We start from the raw sequence: 25,349 nt of genomic DNA, 5'->3' as shown, positions 1-25,349 counted from the left end.
TCAATCCCGCAAAGAGAGGGGACGAGACCTATCATCTGCTGTTGCCTTCCCACAGTGCGGATGAATTTGTGGGTTTCCCTTTGGGTTGTATTCTCATCTCTGGAGTCACTGACGTCCTCATCGTTCGCGATGGATTTCCCTGACTAATGACGGGAGGGCTTTCAACAAATCACTGCATGACACGATGTGACAGTCCCAGTCCCAGAGCATTTGTCCCGTGCTGTAAGACACTGTTCTGAGTTATTGAAAATTGCAGACACATCATGAAAATAACTTCTTTCCCCTAATTGCAAGAGGTGTTCAGTCAGCCATTTGAATTTTTTGGTTTTCTTTTCACTGCAGTTTCTGTTTCCGTTCCTGTGTTGGCAGAGTTCCTCAGCTGTGTAGGCTTTTAAGATCAGGGCCAATTATTTCGTGCTGAACTCAAAGGTGAACAGCTTATCGTGTGGCTTTGTGATAACATTCGTTCCAACGATGTGAGTTATTTCTGTAAAGAAAAAAAAGAGGAAAAAATGGAGGGGTAGCGGTGGTGTTGGGGGTGGGGGTGGGGTGGCTAAAAGGAAAACAGGGCCACAATGTGAATAACTGAGGATTCCTTGACCAGCGAAACGTAGTTAAGAAAGCAGCCATTGGGGAACCAGTTGAATTATGTCCTTGTGTTGCACACGAAACTTAAAAAAACAGAAAGAAACACTGCTCGGTAAAGTTAACATGCGCTGAATTGCTCATGGTGCTAAATGAGCAGGTAAGAGTGGACACCAAGGTTGATTTTTTTTGTTTCAATCTGTTGGAAATTACACACACACACACACACCTACAATCACCCCCCCCCCCACACACACACATGATGGAGTGAACACAGAGACAGGGTCTGACAGAAAATGAGGACTGCTATCACAAAAAGGGTGTGACAGAATATTGAAAGTTTGTATTCAGTGACGACCTTAGATAGGACACCATGAAGGAATTCTTTAATTCTTTATCAATACTTTGATCAATCAGTTCATCATTTTGTTTTCATAATTATCTCAAGCCTGCCAGATAAAGAAATCAACGCGTGGCTCTTTCTAAAAGGAAAAAAAATGTAAGAGGCGAAGAAGAACAAAAAATATTTTCGTTAACTACATCGCCCGCAAGATTAAGACGATGCATAAATTTGCCAAACAACCATTGCACAACAGCATTCCAGCAACGTGAATGATCAACCACAATCACCAGCATGAATAATTAATCAGCATATATCATATTTGTAAATGACTGTGAATAGTCTTATCATAAATACTCTTTGTACGGTCCTGTCTGTTCATGTCTATACGACCAATCTTTCCCTCTGATCAGCCAATCAATGCAGTCTGCAGTTTTTGCTCGATCCAGTCCTCTTGCTTTGGGATGTTGTTGGGTCCCTTGTTGCAGAGGTCGCCATGGCAACAGAAGAGACAATCTACGTCACGACCCGTCACCAGCTGGTCGACATGGAGACAGTTTTCAAGTTCAAGGTCGCCAGGTGTCCATGCTTTGCACTCGGAACGACTGATACATCTGTTGGTAGACATGCATCGTTTTATTATAACAATTGTAATTGTGAGTCTGATGTTAAAAAAGATGATGAAGTCATTTGAGTGTTCTTCCTGCTCATGAAACAACACAAATCATCAATACTAATGATGTGACCATCTCAGAAGTTAAGGTCAAACGGAAAGGTCAGAAAGAGGTTACCTACAGATAACAGGGAGAGTGTGCAGACCGCTTTCGTGGTGGACTTTTCGTCGTTCGCAGAGCGAGAAGTATTTCATGACGACGTGCTCAGTGCACCACCGTAACCAGCTTCACTGGGTGTGCACTGCTTTTGTTCGGACAACATTTCGACAGAGTTTAAAAATGGATCAATTTGAATTTGTAATGCTGATATACGACAAGAAACATGCTGAAAGTAAACATAAACTACTAAAACAAATAATGGGTGTAATTATAAAACCAAATACATCTTGTAAACTTGCAAAAATAGTCACCGCAAAATATTCAAAAATCTTTTCGTCGGAACAGCGATTTCTACGACAAAATTTTAGCTTTTCGGTGATATGGAAAAAAAGAAGAAAAGAAATGGAAACGCGCATGCTCGTGCACTTCTCGCTAAAAATAGCCATGGAACCCCGTCGAAAATGAGAAGAAAGCGGACCTGCACATCCTCCATAAAATAAAAAAAGTTATCGTCAGTATTTGCTTTTGGTACAAATCAATGGTGTATGAAACAGTAAAAAAAAAAAAAAAAAAAAAAAAAAAAAAAAAAGGAATAAAAAAAAGAAAAACAGGATGTGAGATATATGAAACAATGTAAGATCATGGACAGTGTAAAGCAAAACATAACAATGAATACCATACAATACAATACATATCAACAGAGCTAAACATAAACATTGCCTCCCAGAACAGAAGCGTTGCAACGACAAAACTGAGCGTAAACCCTACCACCCAGAACATAAACCAACACCAACAGAACTAAACGTAGCCATCACCACCCACTACAGAAACCTAACACCAACAGAACTAAACGTAGCCATCACCACCCACTACAGAAACCTAACACTGGCAGAACTAAACGTAGCCATCACCACCCAATACAGACACCTAACACCAACAGAACTAAACGTAGCCATCACCACCCAATACAGACACCTAACACTGGCAGAACAAAACGTAGCCATCACCACCCACTACAGACACCTAACACCAACAGAACTAAACGTAGCCATCACCACCCACTACAGACACCTAACACTGGCAGAACTAAACGTAGCCATCACCACCCACTACAGACACCTAACACCAACAGAACTAAACGTAGCCATCACCACCCACTACAGACACCTAACACTGGCAGAACTAAACGTAGCTATCACCACCCAATACAGACACCTAACACTGGCAGAACTAAACGTAGCCATCACCACCCACTACAGAAACCTAACAATGGCAGAACTGAACATAAACACTGCCACCAAAAAACATAATTCTAACACTGACAGCACTGAATATAAACACAGCATCCAGAATTGATAAAAAAGAAAACAGTGACAGAACTGAAAGTAAAACTCATCACCCAGAACGTAAAACAAGAAAAGATAGAACATAATCTTAACAACAACAGAGCATAATCCTAACAATTACAACCAAAAACCTAACACCGACAGAACGGAAATCTAGCACCGACATTACAGAAATTTAGCACTGACAGAACGGAAATTTAGCACTGACAGAACGGAAATTTAGCACTGACAGAACGGAAATCTAGCACTGACAGAACTGAAATCTAGCACCGACAGAACTGAAATCTAGCACTGACAGAACAGAAATCTAGCAACGGAAATCTAGCACTGACAGAACAGAAATCTAGCACTGACAGAACAGAAATCTAGCACTGACAGAACAGAAATCTAGTGCTGACAGAACAGAAATATAGCACTGACAGAACTGAAATCTAGCACTGACAGAACAGAAATCTAGCACTGACAGAACAGAAATCTAGCACTGAGAGAACAGAAACCTAAAAATACAGAAGTAAACGTAAACAATGCCACCAACAACACAAACCTAACAACAACAGAACTGAATATAAACACGGACACACAGATCAGGAACATATCAGTGACAGAACTGACGGTAAACACCACCACCCACAACATAAATTCGACAATAACAGAATTGAACGTAAATGCTGCCACCCAGAAAATAAACCAAACACCAACAGAACTGAATGGAAACATCACCATTTGAACATAAACCTATCAACAACAGAAGTGAACGTGAACATTACCACTCAGGACATAAACCTATCAACAACAAAAGTGAACGCGAACAGTACCACCCAGAACATAAACCTATCAACAACGGAAGTGAACGTGAAAAATACCACTCAGGACATAAACCTATCAACAACAGAAGTGAACGTGAACAATACCACTCAGAACATAAACCTATCAACAACAAAAGTGAACGTGAACATACCACTCAGGACATAAACCTATCAACAACAGAAGTGAACGTGAACAATACCACTCAGGACATAAACCTATCAACAACAGAAGTGAACGTGAACATTACAACGCATAACATAAACCTATCAACAACAGAAGTGAACGTGAACATACCACTCAGGACATAAACCTATCAACAACAGAAGTGAACGTGAACATACCACTCAGGACATAAACCTATCAACAACAGAAGTGAACGTGAACATACCACTCAGGACATAAACCTATCAACAACAGAAGTGAACGTAAACATAACACTCAGGACATTAACCTATCAACAACAGAAGTGAACGTGAACATACCACTCAGGACATAAACCTATCAACAACAGAAGTGAACGTGAACATACCACTCAGGACATAAACCTATCAACAACAGAAGTGAACGTGAACATTACAACGCATAACATAAACCTATCAACAACAGAAGTGAACATAAACAGTACCACTCAAAACATAAACCTATCAACAACAGAACTGAACGTGAACATACCACTCAGGACATAAACCTATCAACAACAGAAGTGAACGTGAACATTACAACGCATAACATAAACCTATCAACAACAGAAGTGAACATAAACAGTACCACTCAAAACATAAACCTATCAACAACAGAACTGAACGTGAACATACCACTCAGGACATAAACCTATCAACAACAGAAGTGAACGTGAACATACCACTCAGGACATAAACCTATCAACAATAGAAGTGAACGTGAACATTACCACCCAGAACATAAACCTATCAACAACAGAAGTGAACGTGAACATTACCACTCAGGACATAAACCTATCAACAACAGAAGTGAACGTGAACAATACCACTCAGGACATAAAGCTATCAACAACAGAAGTGAACGTGAACAATACCACTCAGGACATAAACCTATCAACAACAGAAGTGAACGTGAACATCACAACGCATAACATAAACCTATCAACAACAGAAGTGAACGTGAACATTACCACCCAGAACATAAACCTAACAACAACAGAAGTGAACGTGAACAATACCACTCAGAACATAAACCTAACAACAACAGAACTGAACGTGAACATTACCACTCAGGACATAAACCTATCAACAACAGAAGTGAACGTGAACAATACCACTCAGAACATAAACCTAACAACAGAAGTGAACATAAACAGTACCACTCAAAACATAAACCCATCAACAACAGAACTGAACGTGAACAATACCACTCAGAACATAAACCTATCAACAACAAAAGTGAACGTGAACATTACCAGTCAGAACATTAACCTATCAACAACAGAAGTGAACGTGAACAATACCACCCAGAACATAAACCTATCAACAACAGAAGTGAACGTGAACAATACCACTCAGAACATAAACCTATCAACAACAGAAGTGAACGTGAACATTACCACTCAGGACATAAACCTATCAACAACAGAACTGAACGTGAACATTACCACTCAGGACATAAACCTATCAACAACAGAAGTGAACGTGAACAATACCACTCAGAACACAAACCTATCAACAACAGAAGTGAACGTGAACACCGCCACCAAGAACAGAAACGTGGGACCAACAGAAGCCTACCCTTTGACAACAGCCCGCTCCATGTGATCAGTGTCGGTGACGCGAGAGGCACACACTGGCTGGTCCGGCGGGCACGCGACAGTCACGGGGTCCGTGAAACAGTGCAGGTTACGACACACGTGGCACTGGTCTGAAAGGGGACACACAGACGTTAGTGCGATACATTCATTCTGCTCTCTCTCTCTCTCTCTCTCTGTGTCTTTGTCTCTATCTGCCTCTCTCTCTGTGTCTGTCTGTCTGTTTCTTTCTCTTTTCTGTCTCTCTCTTATCTTCACTCTTATTATACCAATGTAATCACGCTCCCCTTACAAGAGTAATGTTCTCCCATTGTTGCTAATGTGTATCTCTTGTTCTCTCATTGTTGCTAATGTGCATCTCTTGTTCTCCCATTGTCACTAATGTGTATCTCTTGTTCTCCCATTGTCGCTAATGTGTATCTCTTGTTCTCCCATTGTTGCTAATGTGTATCTCTTGTTCTCCCATTGTTGCTAATGTGTATCTCTTGTTCTCCCATTGTTGCTAATGTGTATCTCTTGTTCTCCCATTGTTGCTAATGTGTATCTCATGTTCTCTCATTGTCACTAATGTGTATCTCTTGTTCTCCCATTGTTGCTAATGTGTATCTCTTGTTCTCCCATTGTCACTAATGTGTATCTCTTGTTCTCCCATTGTTGCTAATGTGTATCTCTTGTTCTCCCATTGTTGCTAATGTGTATCTCTTGTTCTCCCATTGTCACTAATGTGTATCTCTTTCAGCATACTTGTGATCGTTATCAATTTGAAGTACTCTGTTATTTTATTATATACATACCCGTACAGTAGAAGTGTGTATCATGAAATACAATTGTGAATGCATGTTTTTCTTCTCTTTTTCCTTCCCAACCCAACAGCTTTATTCTTATATTTTGATGTGTGTGTGTTTTCCTATATGTGCTATAACCATCATGCTTATGCTTTTTATTGTGTAGTGCAGAACCCCATGGTGGGGACTGGATGAAAATAAAACGCACCATTGCTTATTTATTATCCTCTGAAATATAGAATTTTGTCTTGGCTAGTCTGCTATCCCTCTCTCACTGTGCTCTTTCTCACTTCACACACCGCCTCTTTTCCTTCATTCTGTATGGGTGTTCATCCTTGAGTGACCAAGCTTCTCTCTCTCTCTCTCTCTCTCTCTCTCTCTCCACGTTCTCTATTATTTTCTTTATTACACACACACACATATATATGTACACACACACACACACACACACACACACACATATATATATATATATATGTACACACACACACACACACACACACACACACACACACACACACACACAGATCTTCTCCACTGGTGGAATACCAGAATATTTCCTAAAACATTCATTATCTCATTATCTGCTATTCTGGTAATTTTACATGACACTGGGTCAAGAACCTACTTGGTTTTTCTGTTGTTGTACTTGTAGCAGCTCTGGTCGTCCTTTTGGAGTGGTTGGTGTAGTGGTGGGTGTGGGTGTTGTAGTGGTGGTGGGTGTGGTTGTAGTGGTGGGTGTGGTCGTAGTGGTGGGTGTGGGTGTGGTGATGAGTGTGGGTGTTGTGGTGGTGGGTGTGGTTGTAGTGGTGGGTGTGGTTGTGGTGGTAGGTGTGGGTTGTGGTGGAGGGTGTGGTTGTACTGATGGGTGTGGTTGTAGTAGTGGTGTTGTTGTGGTGGTGGGTGTTGTTGTGGTGTAGGTGTGGTTGTAAGTGGTGGGTGTGGTTGTACTGATGGGTGTGGTTGTGGGTCGAGGGTGTGTCGTAGCACCTGCAAACAGTAAACAAGCAGTCAAAGGAAACGTATAGATAATCTCCCCCTCTTCTCTCCCCCTATAACCCAAAACACCACACAACCCCACACCACCCACAAACACACACAACTTAAATTTCCCTTTTGAAACTATTTGATTTTAGTTTTAAAAAAATTTGTCAGGTAAAAATTTCCCGCTGCGCGAAAGTTACGTCATTTGTCCTTTTCCCCGTCACATATAATGCAAAAGTTTATTTAAATTTTATATATCATGCTGTTTGGGGGAAACCCAAAAATTACACTTAAAAATAAATTTTTGTGTTTTTTGGGGGAGAAAAGATCAGAAGCTTACAAGATACAAAGCGTATTACAGTTTTTACTTTCAGTGACGGGTTTTCCCCCCTTTTACATGAGGAGGTAAAATTTTTTGGCGAAAAAACAAATTTGAATTTTTAAAGTTAAGCTGATAGGCGCCTGTCGGCCCTTTTTTAGATTTGCCCGGTTTTTTTGCTTGTGTCCAAACGTTTTATTTTTCACCCCCCACTTTCCAGCTTTCCTGGCTTTTACTGCACTGTCCCTTTTCATCTTCGGTTTTTTTAAATTTTCTTTCTGTTTTAAAAATTGTAAAATAAAACAATAGAAAAACCCCCCCTTTTTGGGTGGCCTCTCTTGTCTTTGGCCTGTGCGAAAAGGGGATTTTAAAAACCTTTTACTCCCTTTTATGCTTTTCTTTAAAACAGAAATTTAATAATTCTTTTTTTAACCCCGTTTTGTATACCCATTCAGTTTACGGTCTCTCTCTCCCTCCCCTCTCTCCTTTTTCACACACAAAAGCCACACACACACACACATAATATATATATATAAATATTTTAAAAAAAATATGGTTTTTGGGGCGTAGGGGGGGTGTGGGAGACCTGCCCAAAAGAAAAAATGCAGGGAAACGAAATAAAATATACATTTGGACTATATTTTCCCGTTAAAACCTTCAGGGAATGTAAAAGAAAAAAGCATACAAAAAACAATAAAAATTATCCCTTTTCCCTTTCCCAAAAAAACCCCCAAAGGAAAAACATTTCACCCAAATTTTCGCTTTTCCCTTTTTCATCCCCGGGGAAGTACCTCTCGTTACCAAAAACACCCCCGGGTTTCCCCTTTAGCGACAGTGATGGACCCCCCCCCTTTTCCCCCCGACATTTCCCCTCACAAAACCCCCCCTTCCCCCATAAGCTCAAAGGTGTGCCAATGAATTTTATCATTGACTGACTGATTAAAAATAATCGTTACCCAAGTTTAATGAAAAGGGTTTCGAAACTTAAAATGGGCCCGAGGCCGTCCTCAAAACTGCGTATCAATTTGCGACAACCCTTGTCGGGGCTGCGAGTTTTTGCCCCCAAACAGAAAAACCCGTCACACACATACAGAAAACACAGACACAGACACAGACAACACACACACCACACAAGGGGGAGAATCATATATTTAAAAAGGAAACACTTCTACACACGTTTAAAAAAAAAGTTATTAAAAAAAACACCAAAAATTTTAGTAACTAAACCTTACTTTAAAACTGACAATCATACTACTTCTGGGTTGCTTCTACTACTATTATTTAACACACAAAATATATTCGTGTGCACGGGATGCATAAAAAACTCAAACGCCAAAGCGCGCGCGCAAAACCCCCAAAACCCCACACACGTGGCCTTTCTTTACATTTCCCCTTTGGGCCCATCCCTAAAAACCTATCTCTTTTCTGTTTTTCTCTCTGAAACCACACATACAAAAACCCAAAAAACCACACCCCAATTTTAAAACACACAAACAAAACACATAACAAACTGTGTTCAAAAAAATACATTCATGTATACGTGATAAGGGGTCTTTTCCTCCCCCCACAGTATTCCACAACCGCTGCTGCTAAATGCTACAAATACTAGAATCACTAAACACACGCACATTTCCTATGTGCATACAGAAATACACCCCACAAAACACCCAACACACACACAAAACACACCCATGAAGGCCTAGAGGTAACGCGTTTTTGCCTAGGAACGAGAGAATCTGAGCGCGCTGGTTCGAATCCGGCTCAGCCGCCGATATTTTCTCCCCTTCCACTAGGGCCTTGAGTGGTTTGGGCTGGGCGCTAGTCAAATTTAAAGAGGGGAATTAAAAAGAGGTCCCGTGTGCACATGGGACTTAGCCCCACGTAAAAGAAGCCACGGCAACAAAGGGGCTGTTCCTGGAAAAAAATGGGAGAAAAATCCACTTCGTTAGGGAAAAAAAAAATAAAACCGCACGCAGGAAAAAAAAAAAAAAAATTTGGGGGGCGCTGTAATTAGGACGCCCCTCTTTCCCCGGGGGAGAGCAAACCCGAATTTTTCACAGAGAAAAACTGTTGTGGATAAAAAAAGAGAAATAAAACACTTTAAAACCCCGGTAGTTGCTTTCACGTTTCCCGGTAGCTTACCCGCCCCCCGACCCGTGGGCCCCTGACCCCGGGTACCCCTCCCCGCGGCCGGGCACGGGGCTGAAAGGGTGGCGGTGTGGACGTGCACCTCAGCTGTCCCCTCCCCTTGAAGAGAGAAAATACCAGAACCCACATGCACCGTGAGCACCGGTTTTTGAACCCCCTGGCTGATCAACGAGCGGGAAAGATCCAAAACTCGCTGAGCCCCTTTAAAATACAGGTACATTCCTGAACAGAATTAACCCTCCCCTTGAACCTTCGTTATTTGGTGTTTTTCATTCCCCAGCATTGAACAATCACAATGCATATCATCATCGTCATTATTATCAGTTTTAAAAAAAGAAATTAAAAAAAATAGTTCCGACATGTTTTCCCCCTGCTATCCCCCTCCCGGAAATGAAAGCCAAAAGTTGGTGGGGAAAGGGAAAATTTCCTCCCATTGTAAAGAGGAAAAAACCCGAATTAACGTTTTAAATAAATATGGTGAAAAACCAAAGATCTTTGGTTTTTCTTAAAAGGTATGATCAACACGAAACTCCCAATTTCTACGCAGGGCGTATACCGCTGACCTTTTTTGTGTTGTTAAAGGCATGGTCCCCACAAAAAGCAAACATACAAAATATATTAAAAATTTTAAAAAGTGACAATACGCACTGACCCCTTTTCGTTTTTAAAAGGGATGCCACACGTGGGGGAAAATCTTTAAATTTTTCCCTAGACGTTAAAAAAAAAACCCCTGAAAAATTTTTGGGGTTTTTACAAATTTTGAAACAGCATAGAACATCACAATAAATTACAGGGCACACACTGACCTTGGGGGTTGTTTAAAGGGGATCTCCCAAAACGGAAATCCCCTCAAAAATATATCAACCCGACACCAAAATCTACCCTTTGGGGGTTTTTAAAGGTATAAACCCACGGGAAATCCATCACAAAATAAACAAAAGACCCAAAAATTTCCCTTTGGGGGTTGTTAAAAGGGTTTAACACACACGGAAAAACATCACTAATTTTCTAAAGGGGTGGGACAACACATGACCTTAGGGGTTGTTTTTAAAAGGTTTTGAACCAAAACACGGAAACAATCCTAAAATTTTCTAAAGGGGTGTACAAACACTGACCCCTTTTGGGGTTTTTTAAAGGGTTTTTATCACACAAGGTTAAAACATCCTAATTATCTAAAGACCTGTAAATACAATGACCTTTGGGGTTGTTAAAGGTATTATTTACACACGGTAAACACATCACTAATCATCTTTAAAAAAGTGTACAAAAACACTGACCCTTGGGGTTGTTTTAAAAAGGGAGATCACACACGGGGAACACATTACTAATTACCTAAAGACGTGTTCAACACACTGACCTTTGGTTTTTGTTAAAAGGGAAGATCACACACGGTAAAAACATCACTAAAATCTAAAAAACGTGTACAACACACTGACCCTTGGTGTTGTTAAAGGTATGATCACACACGGTAACACATTACTAATTACCTAAAGACGTGTACAACACACTGACCCTTGGTGTTGTTAAAGGTATGATCACACACGGTAACACATTACTAATTATCTAAAGACGTGTACAACACACTGACCTTTGGTGTTGTTAAAGGTATGATCCACACACGGAAAACACATCTACTAATTATCTAAAGACGTGTACAACACACTAACCCTTGGTGTTGTTAAAGGTGTGGTCATCCCGGGGTGCCCCAGCAGGGGTCCTTCCATAGTGCGCCACATCCCAGGTCCCCGTGTCGGACAGTCCGGCCAGGGACTGAGGGGAATTACCGTAGGGAAAGTTGTTCCAGGTACACCGCATCTCGAAACTACAGTCCCCTGGACACAGAACACAAACAAAAAGACCACACGTGATTAGCGTACCATTCCCCCTCTTCCCGCTGTTATTTTCGCTCTGTGAGGAGCACTCATTTTGTTTGAATCAATTCTGATTTTGCATGGTGTTTAATTTTACTGCCTAATTAGTAAAGTGCACACACGGTAAAACGTATTATGAGTACAAAAGTAGCAAAACATTATTGGCCTAAATATATGTAAACCGTAAGTGCAAACCAAACTGTTGCTCCAAATGGGAAAAATCAATTGTCGGATAAATTCTTATTAGATCCAGATGTAATACTAAAAAGGTTAGAAATAATATTTATATATCTGATAATTTCTGCCAATGTCGTATTAAATCCAGGGGATATAATCACGACTGGAAAACGTGGCTGGTGCTGTGATGCAAGGGATTTCATCCACTTGAAGACATTTTGTGGAATGCACATTTGGGGACGTCGTTGCAGGAATTCTTCAACAAGTAATATAAAAATACTAGAACCCCGTTAATTTCAAGCAATAGTGTTCTTTTGGCGTAGAAAAAAAACCATATTACTGATAAGTGTTTGGTCTCTTAAGAATTTGGCAAAGGGCTGTGTTTATAAATGTAAAATAAATAAATAAATAATGCCCAACGTACTTCCTTTTCAATCACTGCTGAATCTACACTTTGATACTGAACAATGTGCAGCCAAAATAAATTGAAAACAGTCTAGTTCTATGTTTGGTTGGAACTGTCATAAATCCTCATTTCATTTCCAGGAGTACTAAAGTCTTCTGTTTTGTGCACCATCAGTTGTTTTGAACTGTGAAATGCAAACTGTTAACGCATGCATTTTTGTGCCTTTGTCTTGTTTCTCTGTTGTCCACAACATATTTAAAAATGAAGAAAAAATCGTACGTCGACAGTGAAATACAGTATGAGATTGTGAACGACTGTCATGATCATTAGAGCTTGGGCAATCAGACGCGAATCACAAATCTTTTGTTGAATGGTGTGATCTCTACCACCTTTCCCTCCCTCCCACCCCCACTCAAGAGTCTCACCCTCCCCCCTCACTCTCTCCATTTTTCACTCCCCCCCCCCACCTCTCTCTCTCTTGACAACAGTGAGGAACACAACACTCCACACTCACCGTTGAGGGGACAAGACACAGGCGCAGTGTGGATGTCGTCCACTGCCATGTCTCCCAGTTGGTAAAAATAATTGTTATTTGACACAGTGCCTTCAAACACCACCTGTTGAACGGGACAACAGTCAGTGAGCTGGACTGGACGGATGCTTTACTGATTGACTGACTGATTGATTAACTGACTGGTTGTCTTACTGACTGATTAACCAATGGATAGAAAGGGTGGTTGGGTAGATGAGTGAGTGAGTGAATAAACAAGGAGTTGGTGACAGTGAGAGTGAACTAATGAGTGATCTAGAGTGACCATGTGGCGGGACAAATGACTCGGTGAGCGAGCAGACGTGTTGTCAGTGATAGAAAGCTGTTACGCAAGAGAATGGAAGACAGACTAGACTAAAGGGAGGCAACAAACATTCACATACGAGTTCAGTCTTTCTCCCGCACTCTTCCGTAAACAAAATAGACACAAGGTATTGCCCCTGAGCCTATATAATTTAACAACAACAAAAAAAAGATTCACAAATTGTTCTGCTTACCAAGCAGTTAGTAGGCCGACATACGCACACACACAAACGCAGGCATCCAATTTTGAGTCTGGGGAATGTCCTCTTCTGTTCAATGTTTTGTGGGTCCACGAACTAACAGTCAACACACATATCACCTCTTGTGCTGCACACACAAATTACGTAGTTCTTCGGACGTGTCTTAGTCTTCAAGACACATGTCTCGAGGCTGCACTAGCCTCACTAGACCACAGCCCTGTCTGTCCCGCTCCAGTCTCCCCGGACTGGGCCGCTACCACGTCTCTTCCAACGGTGGGATGATCCGTCTCCCCGGACTGGGCCGCTACCACGTCTCCTCGGACTGTGGGTTGATCCGTCTCCTCGGACTGAATATCATTCCGCACAGTTTGAGTGTAAGAGAAACAGCAACGAAGCAACTGTCACACACAGCTGGACTGCAGGTTTACGAAGTAACGTTGATCTAAATCGGAGATCTAAATATCACACTGTGCCAAGATTATGTGGTAGTGTCAAACAACACGGTTTCAGAATGTCGGGCCAGCAGTGAGCAAAAAACTTTCACTAAGACTGCCAAACGAGAATGTCTAGTTTGTATTCACAAGACAACATTGCTCAAAAGCAAACAGATCTAAATCTAACACTAACACCAGTAATACCAACAGTGTGAAAAATTACTTAGCAGTCCAAAACAACGTTAGCTTCAAAATATCCAGCTGTCAAGCCGTCACACAAAGGATGTATCACTTTCTTAGAAAGGATGCCACAAGCTGTACAGCACTGTTACCAAATTCTAAAGAATAACAATGACTAAAATCTCCAAAATTAAATCTTTTACAACGGCTCAAAAACACCGTCCATCTAGGTCAAGGCCCGTCACTCTCCTCCTCCCAAGCCCCTGTGACAGACTGTGTGTCGCTGGCCAGTTAAACCCAGGCAGAGAAAAACATACTCACTGACCAGTATAAAAAATGTTCACTGACCAGTACAAAAAAAAACACGTGCAAACAGACAGAAGCACTTGAACTCCCCTGCTCGAGGAAATCAGACTGTGGCACACCGTAACAAAAGCAGTAGAGCAACCTGTGACACAGTTCATTCACACATGGTTGATTGTAGTTAACTCACCTCAGTACGGCCAGTCCTCTCTTCTCCTCTACACAGACCCCTCGGATGTCCAGTGGGTGTCTGAATGACCCAACCTTTAGCTTCCGTCGTCAGAATTGTGGTATTCTTTGTCAACATTCACCTCTTCAGTATAAGAGCCTTCGGCTTGCAATATTTTGATGGTGGTAATTGGGGTGAAACGCTGTTAACGTCGTCTCTTTCGCCGTTCGTATGGAGAGAGTTAATCTGTCCGGTGTAAAGCTTCAAGCTATTAGAGACAACAACTATCGCTCGTTCTACAATGATACAAATTTGCGGCTGTGTTGAAAGAAACTGACCACAGCTTCACGTCAGCGAATACCCTTTCACTCCGAACAACATGACTAAAATTATGAAACTCATGAATGAGAGAGAGAGAGAGAGACAGAGAGAGACAGAGAGACAGACAGACAGAGAGAGAGCCAGAGACAGAGAGACAGACAGAGAGAGGCGAAGGAGGAAGGGAGGAAGGGAAGAAAAACACTTTTCTGTGTTTGTAAGACTACTTCAAACTAAGTAATATTCTCTCTCTCTCTCTCTCTCTCTCTCTCTCTCTCTCTCTCTCAAACTTAAGAAAACTTAACCCTCCCTTTTTCCATTTAAGGACAACGAAAAGCTGTAGACTGGAAAACAGAGTAACTTACACTGTAACGAGACGTGCACATCTGTTACTGACCTCAAACGGCTGTGACAGCAATGATGACTTGATGTTGACCTGAGCCAGAAGCCACTGGTTGTCCTGATTTCCTGACTCTGACCACAGTACATTGCTGTGCAGTGTAGGGGGGTTGACGGGGGACATCAGCTGTAAGATGATTTGATTGACTCATCCATCACCCATCACCCATCCCTCTCTCTCTTAATTCATAAATCAAAATATTGCGTTCACACAGACATATATACACATATCAGGCTCATGTGTGTGGTGGTCAAACTAAACATTGCAGGCCTTACATTCAGACCAATAGTTCTGTAATTGGTTGGGACTGCTTTTGTGACAGTAGAACTTCAGACAGAAATATAATTTGACAATGGAAGAGGTATATCAGGGCCATATACGGGACAACAGAATTGACAGACATTGTAAACCTTCAGATTGTGACCACACATGAGCAGCAAAACAGTGAGTTCCCATGGGACACAGTAAAACTATACGAACACGTTCTATAACTTGTCAGAGTGAATGTCGCCATGTGATCCATATATGTGACAAAAAACACCGACAGAAGTTTTTTTTTTACCTTGAGAGTGCCCATCCTGTCTCTATACCTGTGACAATAAGAATGCAGACAGACCTTATATGCCTTGATGCTATGACTGCCCACCCTGTCTCCATATAATGTAGTACGATGTTATATAATACTTTGATATTGAGAGTTCGCATGCTGTTTACATATATTGGACAGTGAAACTGTAGACATACGTTATGTATCTTGATCCTGAGAGTGCCAACATCATTCCCATACATGTGATAGAAAAACTGTAGATAGACTTTATATACCTTGATACGGAGAATGCCCATTCCTACACCACATAGGTAACAGTAAACCTGCTGAGACGCGTGATATACCTTGATGCAGAGAGTGCCCATTCCTCCCCAACTAGTGACAGTAAGACTGCAGACAGACGTTATATACCTTAATACAGAGAGTGCCCATTCCTCTCCAACTAGTGATAGTAAGACTGCAGACAGACGTTATATACCTTAATACAGACAGTGCCCATGCAAGCCACATACATGTGATAGTAAAACTGCAGACAGACGTTATATTCCTTAATACAGAGAGTGCCCATGCAAGCCACATACATGTGATAGTAAAACTGCAGACAGACGTTATATTCCTTAATACGGAGAGTGCCCATGCAAGCCACCTACATGTGATAGTAAAACTGTAGACAGACGTTATATACCTTGATACGGAGAATGCCCATGTGAGCCCCATACATGTGATAGTAAAACTGTAGACAGACGTTATATACCTTGATACGGAGAATGCCCATGTAAGCCCCATACATGTGATAGTAAAACTGCAGACAGACGTCAGTGTGACTGGCCGGTAACTCCACAGTCCTGAAGCTGGCTGTTCGACCCGCACGACCTTTGGCTTGTAGGTAGATGTAATATCCTGCACAGCAGCACAGCTGGTCAGTCAGACTAAAACTGAAACAATATAACACACACACACACACACACACACACACACACACACTTAAGGACACGAACACGTGCGCACGCGAGCACGAGCGTGTTTCTCGTTCAGTTTGTGATGCTTTTAGGTCAGCTGCCGTGCTGACCACATGAATGCTGAACGTATTCATAAAAAAGAAACGAAAAACTAGACTAGACTAGTTGGAAGACATTCAGGCTGTAAAATCAAAAGACGAATATGAACCAAGTTTTGCGAAATCAACTGTTTTATTAAATGTAAAGAAACATTACCCTATCCAAAACAACAACAACAACAGCAAAACTATTGTCAAGTGGAAGATGAGAGACATGGTTATCATTTATCCAGCTGTTGAATGGTTCTGACCGATACAAACAACAACAACCCAACATTCTATGATATAATATTTCGTACTGAGACTTCGTCACATAGAAGCACGCACACGCGCGCACAAACCACACATGTACACACACTCATCAACATGAGCACTGGTAAACACAATGGACCGAAATGATGAACACATTCATAACTACACGGAGGACCTCCTCTGTACCTTTACCCTGGGTACTCAGGGTATGATCGCCTGAAGGTCCAGTACCATGGGTGTCAGTTGACCCGTTGTGACGTAGCCACTGGAACGCTCCGTTACCTGTGTTGACACAGCTGGCCTCCATGTCACAGGTGTAAAACAGCTGTGGGTCAACCAGTGGCTTTCTGGGAGCTGTTGTTGCTAAGGGAAGCGCTGTGGAAAAAATGAGGAATAATAAACGATAATGAATTGTAAACTTTACTTGAAGATTATTTTTCTCAAGTGGATATGGCAGAAGGCACGTTATAAGTATCTCCATGATCGGATTTGTTGTTCTTCTTTATTTATATTGAAAATAGTTTTCACTACAGCTAAAGTATTACGTTTATTTGACTGTTTGAAAAAAAAATCACATATGTGAACCTAACCTGGGAAAAGAAATGACACTCAAGAAAATACAATTTGAGAAATGATAGAAAAACAACAACAACAATAATTTTGAACGTTTTTAACTTGAACGGGTGACAAAGCTAAGCAGGCATGGATCTGCCTGCACACTTACAAATATTTTCTCCTCTTCCACTAGATCTTGAATGGTGGTTTGGATGCTAGTCTTTTGGATGAGACGATAAACCGAGGTCCCGTGTGTAGCACGCACTTGGCGCCCACAAAAGAACCCATGACAACAAAAGGGTTGTCTTTGGCAAAATTCTGAATCAACCTGAAACAAAATACACTTGCAGACAGAAAAAGAAGAAGAGTAAACAGGTGGCGCTGGACGATGGCGACGCGCTCTCCACGGGGAGAGCAGCCCGAATTTCATCGAATTCCAGTAGAGAAATATAGTGTGACAATTTTGAGAGTATGTATAATGCAATCTGTGTGTGTGTGTGTGTGTGTGTGTGTGTGTGTGTGTGTGTGTGTGTGTGTGTGTGTGTGTGTGTGTGTGTGTGTGTGTGTGTGTGTGTGTGTGTGTGTGTGTGTGTGTGTGTGTGTGTGTGTGTGTGTGTGTGTGTGTGTGTGTGTGTGTGTGTGTGTGTGTGTGTGTGTGTGTGTGTGTGTGTGTGTGTGTGTGTGTGTGTGTGTGTGTGTGTGTGTGTGTGTGTGTGTGTGTGTGTGTGTGTGTGTGTGTGTGTGTGTGTGTGTGTGTGTGTGTGTGTGTGTGTGTGTGTGTGTGTGTGTGTGTGTGTGTGTGTGTGTGTGTGTGTGTGTGTGTGTGTGTGTGTGTGTGTGTGTGTGTGTGTGTGTGTGTGTGTGTGTGTGTGTGTGTGTGTGTGTGTGTGTGTGTGTGTGTGTGTGTGTGTGTGTGTGTGTGTGTGTGTGTGTGTGTGTGTGTGTGTGTGTGTGTGTGTGTGTGTGTGTGTGTGTGTGTGTGTGTGTGTGTGTGTGTGTGTGTGTGTGTGTGTGTGTGTGTGTGTGTGTGTGTGTGTGTGTGTGTGTGTGTGTGTGTGTGTGTGTGTGTGTGTGTGTGTGTGTGTGTGTGTGTGTGTGTGTGTGTGTGTGTGTGTGTGTGTGTGTGTGTGTGTGTGTGTGTGTGTGTGTGTGTGTGTGTGTGTGTGTGTGTGTGTGTGTGTGTGTGTGTGTGTGTGTGTGTGTGTGTGTGTGTGTGTGTGTGTGTGTGTGTGTGTGTGTGTGTGTGTGTGTGTGTGTGTGTGTGTGTGTGTGTGTGTGTGTGTGTGTGTGTGTGTGTGTGTGTGTGTGTGTGTGTGTGTGTGTGTGTGTGTGTGTGTGTGTGTGTGTGTGTGTGTGTGTGTGTGTGTGTGTGTGTGTGTGTGTGTGTGTGTGTGTGTGTGTGTGTGTGTGTGTGTGTGTGTGTGTGTGTGTGTGTGTGTGTGTGTGTGTGTGTGTGTGTGTGTGTGTGTGTGTGTGTGTGTGTGTGTGTGTGTGTGTGTGTGTGTGTGTGTGTGTGTGTGTGTGTGTGTGTGTGTGTGTGTGTGTGTGTGTGTGTGTGTGTGTGTGTGTGTGTGTGTGTGTGTGTGTGTGTGTGTGTGTGTGTGTGTGTGTGTGTGTGTGTGTGTGTGTGTGTGTGTGTGTGTGTGTGTGTGTGTGTGTGTGTGTGTGTGTGTGTGTGTGTGTGTGTGTGTGTGTGTGTGTGTGTGTGTGTGTGTGTGTGTGTGTGTGTGTGTGTGTGTGTGTGTGTGTGTGTGTGTGTGTGTGTGTGTGTGTGTGTGTGTGTGTGTGTGTGTGTGTGTGTGTGTGTGTGTGTGTGTGTGTGTGTGTGTGTGTGTGTGTGTGTGTGTGTGTGTGTGTGTGTGTGTGTGTGTGTGTGTGTGTGTGTGTGTGTGTGTGTGTGTGTGTGTGTGTGTGTGTGTGTGTGTGTGTGTGTGTGTGTGTGTGTGTGTGTGTGTGTGTGTGTGTGTGTGTGTGTGTGTGTGTGTGTGTGTGTGTGTGTGTGTGTGTGTGTGTGTGTGTGTGTGTGTGTGTGTGTGTGTGTGTGTGTGTGTGTGTGTGTGTGTGTGTGTGTGTGTGTGTGTGTGTGTGTGTGTGTGTGTGTGTGTGTGTGTGTGTGTGTGTGTGTGTGTGTGTGTGTGTGTGTGTGTGTGTGTGTGTGTGTGTGTGTGTGTGTGTGTGTGTGTGTGTGTGTGTGTGTGTGTGTGTGTGTGTGTGTGTGTGTGTGTGTGTGTGTGTGTGTGTGTGTGTGTGCGTGCGTGCGTGCGTGCGTGCGCGCGCGCGCGTGTGTGTGTGTGTGTGTGTGTGTGAGATCTTTAACTAAATTGTTTTACTAATCTTTTGATGAAAACGAACGATGTTTAAATTTGAAAAATCGTAATACTTGTTTATATATAACTTTACACATGTGATATATAACTTTACACATGTGTGCTTTTGGTGCTGTTTTTATTTAATCATTTATTCGTTTTTTAAGTATAAGTACATTGAAACTGTTCCCGTCATATAAAGAAAAAGTAGGTATGCAAACGCTTTCCGTCGGGGAGTGGATGGGTTAGGGTATATCCATCATCAGACATGAGATACGAACATGGGATATAATGATGAAGTATGTACCACAAGAAGCACACCAAATGTACAAGGTCGAGATTCAGTTTTTCGTAACGCCGAAAAGCTACGGGGTTTTCAACAAAAGAAACAACGAAACAGTTGAACAAAGACAAAGCAAAGTGATTTTTCAGCTATGCTGTCTTCAACGACATCACTGAAAACTCTTTCTTCTTCTTCTGATGGGAAATGTATTAACAATATACCTTGATGTTGATTGACTGACTCACTGACATTTTATTAATTGACTAACTGGTTAACTGATTGACTACTTGTCTGATTGGCTGGTTGGACGCCTCACTGACTGATTATGATTATGATTGAACGACTGATTGACAGGTTGGTAAATATAATGGTAAAGCAGGAAGTTTCCTGGGTAAATGTTTAAGTCTACAAGAGACCTAATTGTGAAAGGAGGATGAACGAGTGATAGGGGTGGTGTTGGCATTACAGAAATAATGCTGAAAAACAACAAAAAACAACAATAATTAAATCAAGCAAAAAAAAAAAAAAAAAAAAAAAAAGCAAAAAAAAAAAAAAAAAAAAAGAAAAAAGAGAGCAAAAACAACAACAAAAAACAAACAAACAAACAAAACAAACAAACAAACAAAAAAACAACCATCAACCCAACAATAACAACATTCATCGTCAAGGCAAAAATATCACATCTTGAAGACTTTTCTGTCTAACAGACAGACTGCTGTCCATTTACAGGGGCTGAGTAAATATACAGTCATACTGACAGAAAGAATGGAACTATCACTGGTAATGTTTTGTTCAGGGCTACTCACACGTCGTGGCAGGAGGACTGGTGGTTATGCTCGCTGTCTGGTGAAGATGGAAGACAGTGAGACTAGCGTGTTTCACTCTGGCATCTGACGGTACATACTGGCAGTTTTGATCAGTGTAGGTGATGTCGTCAACGGCTATCGTGCTGCCATCTGCTCTGCTTACCTGTGCTTGAATCACAAGCTATGCAACAGAAGAAAATGACATTTCAGTGAATGTCCATTCATGTCCATAAACATGATAAGAACAGAGAAAAAGAAAATAATAACAGTATAAATGTGATTGTGACTGTGACTGTGACAAACTCTCTCTCTCTCTCTGTGTGTGTGTGTGTGTGTGTGTGTGTGTGATCAGATTTTGTTATCTTGGTGAATATCCTTTTTTCTCTTCCCCTGTGCCAGTGACACTTTGATGATAATTTCACTGCCCTTTCTATCAAAATAAAGTCTGGCTTTCTTTGTTGACGACTATGCCGGGAGTTTCTCACAATAGCGCAGCGTTCATCCACAGTGTATGAAAATGTGAAGACTAATGGCTGTGTGCTGATTATTGGCCAAGAAGTCATGTTTTCACTCCACATTGTCTGTCTGTCTGTCAGCAATATGCTGCCTGAAGCTACGGACATGTTTTCCTGAAAGTGTTGCCTATGGAGCAACGGCTGAATTATTCTATCTTAGGGGTTGGCATCTGGACCAGTGAAAATATTAATGCAGTCATCGCCATCTGGAGACATAAGTTTGTGTGGTGTCTCGATAAAAACAAAGCAACGGATTTCAGTGAAACCAAGTGGAATGATGGGCGCTAGACCACTGGTAACTGATTCACAAGAAATATTTTGTCTGTGACTATTTTCTGTGTCTAGATCCAGGATATTTAACACACTTTCTCACCACTGAGGTGGGATCGCGGACAGGAATATTCTGCTGATAAGGGCTGGCGAAGGTATGCCCTCTATGGAGTGCTGTCTATGTTATTCCTGCAACCATCCAATTCCTTATCATGCATGTATCACTGATGTAAATGTATATGTTTGTTGATTTTCCAGAATAGCGACACAGGTGTCTACCATCTACCGGCAGACTGGAGGAATATTGAATGCAACCCAAACAGACCACCTCCACAAACATTTCATATGGGCATGGATCTTACCACAAACGCACACACACACACACACACACACACACACACACACTGTGGAGTGATGGCCTAGAGGTAACGCGTCCGCCTAGGAAGCGAGAGAATCTGAGCGCGCTGGTTCAAATCACGGTTCAGCCGCCGATATTTTCTCCCCCTCCACTAGACCTTGAGTGGTGGTCTGGACGCTAGTCATTCGGATGAGACGATAAACCGAGGTCCCGTGTGCAGCATGCACTTAGCGCACGTAAAAGAACCCACGGCAACAAAAGGGTTGTTCCTGGCAAAATTATGTAGAAAAATCCACATGGATAGGAAAAACAAATAAAACTGCATGCAGGAAAAAATACAAAAAATGGGTGGCGCTGTAGTGTAGCGACGCACTCTCCCTGGGGAGAGCAGCCCGAATTTCACACAGAGAAATCTGTTGTGATAAAAAGAAATACAAATACAAATACACACACACGCACACACACACACACGAACACACACGCACACACACACACACACACGCACACACACGCACACACACACACACACACACACACACTGTACCAGATAAGGCTTCGTGTAGGTCACAGGCAGAGCAGCCTGATGCCATCCTTCCCCGTGATCTCCACTCACGGACCACTTGGCCATCCCTTTTTGCAGATGGTTGTCCACCATACTGACGGTCAGGGAAGGAGGGGAGGGGCCCTGTAGGGGAGAGGAGGGGCCCTGTGGGGGAGAGGAGAGGCCTTGTGGGGGAGAGGAGAGGCCCTGTGGGGGAGAGGAAGGGACATGCATGGTGAACCAGAACTGCAGACAGTGCGAGTTGGTCACAGGAAAGCCTGGGATCAGAGAGCTCACCAGCATGGCGGACTCTGTGACCGTCGACGTTTTGGAACTGCCGGAGTTCATGTAGATGTAGTGACCTGGAGAGAACAGAGTGAGGGTGTGAAGGACAGTGTGTGTGTGTGTGTGTGTGTGTAAGTGAGGGGGGTTTACAGTTGTGAATCTGTGGGATTTATTTATTCATGTGACGCTGATGAGTTATAAAGTACCACACTGGTGATCACACACACACGTCCGTTCAGGTACACCCACAACCCCACCCCCAACCCCCAAACACATACAAACACACGTACACACACACACACACACACACACACACACACACAACCAACCTGCAGCAGTGTGTGTGGTGTGGTCAGCGGACGGTCCATTGACCAGAGGGCCGTGGTGAAGGGACCAGTCCAGCTGATCACCACCCCCCTCCACGTTCCGCCACGTGCACGGTGTGTCCGCCTCAAAGCTACAGTCATCACTTCCTGCTGCACACTCACACACAGCGGGCAGGTCACAGCTCTCATCGCCAGGTGTAGGTTGCATGAACGATCTTAGCAGTGGTAAGTTTGCTTTGCGTTGGGAATGTTTCCATGTCTGTGGAATAGCGCAGACGTGGTAAAATTGTTTTCGCTATATCAACCTTGCAGTTATATTTGCTCATGCACCCCGGTCCTAGTTTCTTCTGGTCATTGCATCATCCACACGTTTCTTTCACGTCTGCTGTAGTTTGCTGTACAGTGTGAAATCTGACAATGTGTCTCGGCCTATTCTGAGAACTTGAGAGTACCATTGGCAAATGACACAGGGATGGGCTGAACCCAGTTTTCTAAGGCTCAGCAGTGTTCTGCGCTGCATATTTGATCAAAGTTAATCTCATGAGATATTTCAAGCTGACATAAACGTCATATAGAAATGGACAGGTTGCCACAAGGAACAAAGATAACTGGGGGTTTTCAATTCTACGCTATTCATAAATACCCTCCAAAACAACAACAACAAAACAACAAAAACAAACAACAAAAACAAAACAATGACAACAACAACAAAAGAAAAACAAACAACAAAAACAAACACAGCAACAGAACGCTTGGTAAATTAGACAAGATCTTCGCATTTGAGGTTACCACTTACAAAAAACTTTGTCAACTTAGCTGTAAACAAAGAAAATGAATCATTCTTAACGCAGTCCACACACTTTTCTTTTTCAGACCTGGGACCCCTATCAGTACCCTCAGCAGTCAGATCAACAGATGGAAGAGAAGGTGTAAAGCCCTGAAGGAAATAGAAATAACACTGTGCAGCTTGTCTTTGTTTCGACATTTCAGATAAGTGACTATTTGGTAGCTGTCCTGTGCTATTTGACGTAGGACTCAGAAAGAGCTAGAACACTGTGTGGAGATATCTCGAGTCTCTCTGTTTGATCTTTAAGTCAGCTGTTCACACGGTGAAAGCCTTTCATCTGACCAAAGTATGAATATCTGCCGATACAATAACACCATGGCTTTAGTGTTGGTACAGCTCGAGCCAGGGATCTCTATCACATAAAGCCCTGATATAACTGACTGACTAACTGACTGTCAAACTACCTAACAAAATAACCAGCCAACTAACTAGCTACCTAAATAACTAGGTTACTAACCAACTAGATAGTTTAAGAAGCATTTAAATGAATAAGAATAATAAAAAATAAACACACACAAGACAACTGTGACATTTACATGGACAGGACAGTAACAGCAGTGTGGAGTTATCTTCTGAAATGTAGGAGAGTCTGGCCAAATTCTTGATAGATCTGTGTTGAGTGCATGACACTGGCACTATGACAGAGCGAGCCTTGGTGTGGCTGTGTATGAGGCATTGGGATTGACAGGGTGTCAAGGTAACACCACTGAAATGGCGTCGAATAGGGGGAACAAACTATACAAAAAACCCCAAACATATTGGTGAATCAAGTTTCAGAACATACCATATGTATACGGATAAATATAAAGTGGAAAATTCGTCCAACTTACCAAAAGCAAGTGGCCCAAGAAAAATGACGAAAACACATAATACGTGGAACATTTTACTTCTCTCCAGCAGCGGCAAAATAAGGAGATCAGAAATGTGATGCAGCTTCGAAAGTTTTGGTCATTACTTTTCAAAGCAGGACCCTATTGTCACACACACACACACACACACACACTAAACCTGTACCATATCTGTCTGAGAAATTCACAGATGGAATTCCGGGGTAGCTCTCTTCTTGGCCTTTGATCTCTATGGCTGTGGCAGAATACACAATTTTATCTTGCTGAGTGACACAGTTCGTAAACAAACCATAAAAATGCAAAACATCAAAAAGAAAACAACAAGATCGTGTGTGTGTGTGTGTGTGTGTGTGTGTGTGTGTGTGTGCGCGTGCGTGC

The 25,349-nt window shown here is 42.4% G+C and overlaps 1 protein-coding gene across 1 annotated transcript; it reads right to left on the bottom strand.

Moving 5' to 3' along the window:
- Positions 1-918: 918 nt before the first annotated feature.
- On the bottom strand, positions 919-25,239 carry LOC143286360 (uncharacterized). Its single transcript, XM_076593900.1, has 13 exons — positions 24,954-25,239; positions 23,280-23,426; positions 22,669-23,027; positions 20,982-21,162; positions 17,218-17,406; positions 16,477-16,622; positions 15,173-15,301; positions 12,833-12,935; positions 11,528-11,696; positions 9,859-9,918; positions 7,042-7,403; positions 5,612-5,741; positions 919-1,539 (listed from the first exon to the last, which is right to left on the bottom strand). Exons 1-13 carry the CDS (start codon positions 25,003-25,005, stop codon positions 1,335-1,337), a joined length of 2,232 nt encoding a protein of 743 aa, XP_076450015.1. The 5' UTR covers positions 25,006-25,239; the 3' UTR covers positions 919-1,334.
- Positions 25,240-25,349: the final 110 nt, after the last annotated feature.

Source organism: Babylonia areolata, chromosome 10, assembly GCF_041734735.1.
Source record: "Babylonia areolata isolate BAREFJ2019XMU chromosome 10, ASM4173473v1, whole genome shotgun sequence".
Lineage (NCBI taxonomy): Eukaryota > Metazoa > Mollusca > Gastropoda > Neogastropoda > Buccinidae > Babylonia > Babylonia areolata.
The sequence above is the reverse complement of the archived record's forward strand: the minus strand, read 5'-3'. Positions and strand labels throughout refer to the sequence as shown.

Excerpts from the sequence above, each read along its gene's own strand:
- LOC143286360 (XM_076593900.1), bottom strand. The coding sequence starts at position 25,005 with ATGTTCCACGTATTATGTGTTTTCGTCATTTTTCTTGGGCCACTTGCT. Across the intron at positions 11,697-12,832 it reads TGTGTCTTGTCCCCTCAACG|GGGACTGTAGTTTCGAGATG; the intron begins GTGAGTGTGGAG and ends TTCTGTGTCCAG. Across the intron at positions 1,540-5,611 it reads GAGCGGGCTGTTGTCAAAGG|ATGTATCAGTCGTTCCGAGT; the intron begins GTAGGCTTCTGT and ends GTCTACCAACAG.